This window comes from Meleagris gallopavo, chromosome 19 (genome assembly GCF_000146605.3).
Source record: "Meleagris gallopavo isolate NT-WF06-2002-E0010 breed Aviagen turkey brand Nicholas breeding stock chromosome 19, Turkey_5.1, whole genome shotgun sequence".
Lineage (NCBI taxonomy): Eukaryota > Metazoa > Chordata > Aves > Galliformes > Phasianidae > Meleagris > Meleagris gallopavo.
Genome location: NC_015029.2, coordinates 8641646 through 8645431, shown reverse-complemented (window position 1 = coordinate 8645431; position 3786 = coordinate 8641646). Strand labels below are relative to the sequence as shown.

Here is a 3786-nt window from a genome sequence, read left to right as displayed (position 1 = left end):
CGGCGCCATGGCCGCGGACTCGGAGGTGCTGCGCTTCCAGTTCGAGCAGCAGGGAGATGCGGTGCTGCAGAAAATGAACCTCCTGCGGCAGCAGAACCTCTTCTGCGACGTCTCCATTTACATCAACGACACCGAGTTCCACGGGCACAAGGTGATCTTTGCCGCCTGCTCCACGTTCATGAGGGATCAGTTCCTGCTCAACCAGTCCAGGCAGGTGCGAATCACCATCCTGCAGAGCGCCGAGGTGGGCAGGAAGCTGCTGCTCTCCTGCTACACGGGTGCGCTGGAGGTCAAGAGGAAGGAGCTCCTGAAGTACCTGACTGCCGCCAGCTACCTCCAGATGGTCCACATTGTGGAGAAGTGCAGCGAGGCGCTGTCGAAATACCTGGAAATCGACGCTTCCATGGAGAATAGCAGCCAGGCTGCAGAGAAGTGCCATTCCTCTGACACTGAGCTGAGGAGCAAGGATGATGTTTCGGATAAAGACTGTGAAATAATTGAGATTTATGAAGATAGCCCAGTTAATTTAGAATTCTCTGTTAAACAGGAGAAGGGGGATAACTTGCAGCCTGCAGCACAGTGTTTGGGCTCAGAAAGAAAAGACACAGGGACCCCGGACATATCGACAGTTGAAATAGGATATAAGGATGATGAAATATGTATCTTCAGAATGGATTCTATGAACGTACCCAATGTGGAAAATGATCATTTTCCTCAGCCTTGCAACTCCTCTAAAACAAACTTATATTTTCCCGAAACCCAGCACTCCTTGATAAATTCTACAGTTGAAAGCAGAAATACAGAAATGTCAGGAACTCACGCTCAGGCTTTTGTCACTGACAATCCAGAGGGGACTTCGACTCAGATAAATGGGTTTCAAAATCTGGATGATTCTGATAATTTGTGGCGGAACCAATGTCCGAAGTGTCCAAGAGGATTTTTGCACCTTGAGAACTATCTCAGACATCTAAAAATGCACAAGCTTTTCTTGTGTTTGCAATGTGGTAAAACATTTACACAAAAAAAGAATCTCAACAGACACATCCGGGGCCATATGGGTATCCGCCCGTTCCAATGCATGGTGTGCTTGAAGACGTTCACTGCCAAAAGTACTCTGCAGGATCACTTGAACATACACAGTGGTGACAGGCCCTACAAGTGTCATTGCTGTGACATGGACTTTAAACACAAGTCTGCTCTTAAAAAGCACCTAACATCTGTTCACGGAAGGAGTAGCAGCGAAAAACCAAACCTGAATACTATTACAAAAATTGAAATAGATTGTGATTAATAGGTGAGTGGGTGTGGAGCCAGGCTCCACAAAAAGCTTCTATCTGGTGAAATTGTACACGTTCAGCAGATCCCCACAGAATGGAGAAAAGGAAAAATATGTGATTGGTGATCAGTCAGGACCTGAGAACAGCCATCTTGTGTGAGGGCTGCTGTTGCTGTAAGCCCTCAAAAGGACTTTTTATTAGTTTATTAATTGAAAGTAAATGGCAAAACACAGGAAACAGTTTCATGCCTGTCTTGTAACATCCCTGAAATGTTCTAATTATTATCTCTTAATGATGTTTTGCACTCCTTTGTTTCAAGGGCAGACACTGCCAATTTTTAAACTTTTACTGACATTGCAATAAGCTGAAGCCTGAGCTGTGACACTCCTGATCTATAATGGCTAAGAGATGTTTATAGATATTCAGCAAGTCAGTCACCCCCACTGTATTCATGCATAATTATGGTGATGTCATCTCCTTCCTTGACTGAACTTTGCTGGATCATTCAAGAGAAGAAAGGCATGTGCTCATACTCAAGTTGCCTTTTGCAAATAGAGAATTGGTAAAAGAGAACAAAAAAGTATTGCATTGCAGTTCATTTCATTTTTTTTTAACTGGATACTCTCATTAGAAGGACTTGCATTCAGTTTTATGAATGAGATCTGAATTTTTCTAGATTTCTCTCTCCATATCATTTCTTCTGTCATACCAGTGTTTAGTGCCTGTTTGACTTACTCTGATTAAGTTAGGCCCATTTGCTGAGCTGTAAGATTTGTCTTTGTTTTCTTACAAATCTTAGATACATATACTAATGTGAAAACATAAACTGTATGCTATTATATAATAACACTTGCTATGTTCGTTTTGAAAAGCAATCCATTGTATCTTAAAAAGAACTACTTAGACATAGAGATCTTCTAATTCTGTGATACTGTAAAACAGTAACTGTGTGTTTGGATAGCTGTGTTTGTACTTTATCAAAAGTTATTTGAGTTTCATCACAAGCAGTGAACCCCTGTAATGCAGAATCTTTATCCTGTACTTGTCTTTGACTGGTATATGTTTCTTGCACTTAACGTGAAATGAATAAAGAATTGACTCAGTTGTTGTTATGAGGTAATTGTACTTACATCAGATTCTCCAGTTAGCAGAAAGCAGTTCTTAATCTTGTCTGTATCACATGTGGACACACTTTCCTTCAAGGTTGACAGATGCTGTTGTGAAACTCTTGCTGAGTCCAGAAGTATCACATTTGTGCTCCATAGCATGGCTGTTTTTAAAATACAAGACAACAACTTTTAATGCCAGTTAACAGGTTTGATTTAATTTCATTCTCAATGATTGTAATTGGTCGTTGGTTGGGGTTTTATTTATCAGTTACACCAAGGGCTGCGCATGTACAGTGCACGCAGTGCAGTTTCCTGTTACTACCTGTAATGGAAATGATCAGCTATGCCAGCTTTAGCACTATCTTCGCAAACTTCCACTGAGAAGCTTTTTAAAAAACTTGTTTCATTGGGTACTTTTAAAGTTCTTCGTTTGATTTAATTCAATACATAAGTGTGCGTTAGTTGGATTGTGACGATATTTGCGGATTCCCTTTCACATTAAGCTGTATGTGTATGCCTTCCTCAAAAATCATGTAGTCAAAAGGGACAAGTTGTGTTTTCTAAAGCTGACTGAGCTATATTCCTCCAAAACTTCATTAAAATGTTTGACTTCATATCAGTTGAAGATGTGTGAAGATTTTGTGAAAGATTCCATTGCATTAGTTCATTGGAACACACATGCTACATCTGCCTATCCATGTCTTTATGAGTAGTGACAAAAGTGACACACCCAGAATAAGCAGCTGGTTAAAGTGTGAATTACAATCACCTCTTTTGTCCAGTAGTGACATTCATTTGGGAGTCACCTTGTGCAACAGCCTCGCATTTTGGAAAAGACAAAAAAAAAAAAAGAGATCATTGTAGTTCAATAAACGTGCAGTTATGCGACAGAACCAGGGCCTGTGTGTGTGTTTCTGTGTGTGTGTGCTTCTGTGTGTGTGTGTTTCTGTGTGTGTGTGTTTCTGTGTGTGGCCGGGCTGAGCCGCGCATGGCGCCTTTGGCAGCCGCAGTCGGACGGTTTCAGGGTGCGCAGAGCTGTGCCAGATGCCAAGCCTGCTGCTAAGCACGTCCTCACTGAAGGTGTTCCCTGTCCCCTCTCCGTACATGTAACTGCTTGTCATGGACATAGAACTGCACATCGTTTCAGGAACGCTTACTCCTTCGCATCACATTCGATCCATTCCGAGCGGCCCTGCAGCGCGTTCCCGCCCTGCGCGTCTCCTCAGCGCCTCGGCCGTTCCCGCCAGGTGCGGGAATCTCCTTGAGCACCGCGACAGTTTAGCCCCTCCCTCTCCTTCTGGAGAGTCATTACAACGTGATGAATTTAATTTTAAGATAACAGCAGCAGCAGGTACCTGGCGGGGCACGCTGAAAGACCGCGGGGAGGCGCTAGCGGATTG

General features: G+C 43.1%; 1 protein-coding gene across 1 annotated transcript; it reads left to right on the top strand.

Moving 5' to 3' along the window:
• Nucleotides 1-6: 6 nt before the first annotated feature.
• On the top strand, nucleotides 7-2392 carry ZBTB6 (zinc finger and BTB domain containing 6). Its single transcript, XM_003211354.4, has one exon. The coding sequence runs from the start codon at nucleotides 8-10 to the stop codon at nucleotides 1289-1291; it is 1284 nt and encodes a 427-aa protein (XP_003211402.2). The 5' UTR covers nucleotide 7; the 3' UTR covers nucleotides 1292-2392.
• The last annotated feature ends 1394 nt before the right edge of the window (nucleotides 2393-3786 follow it).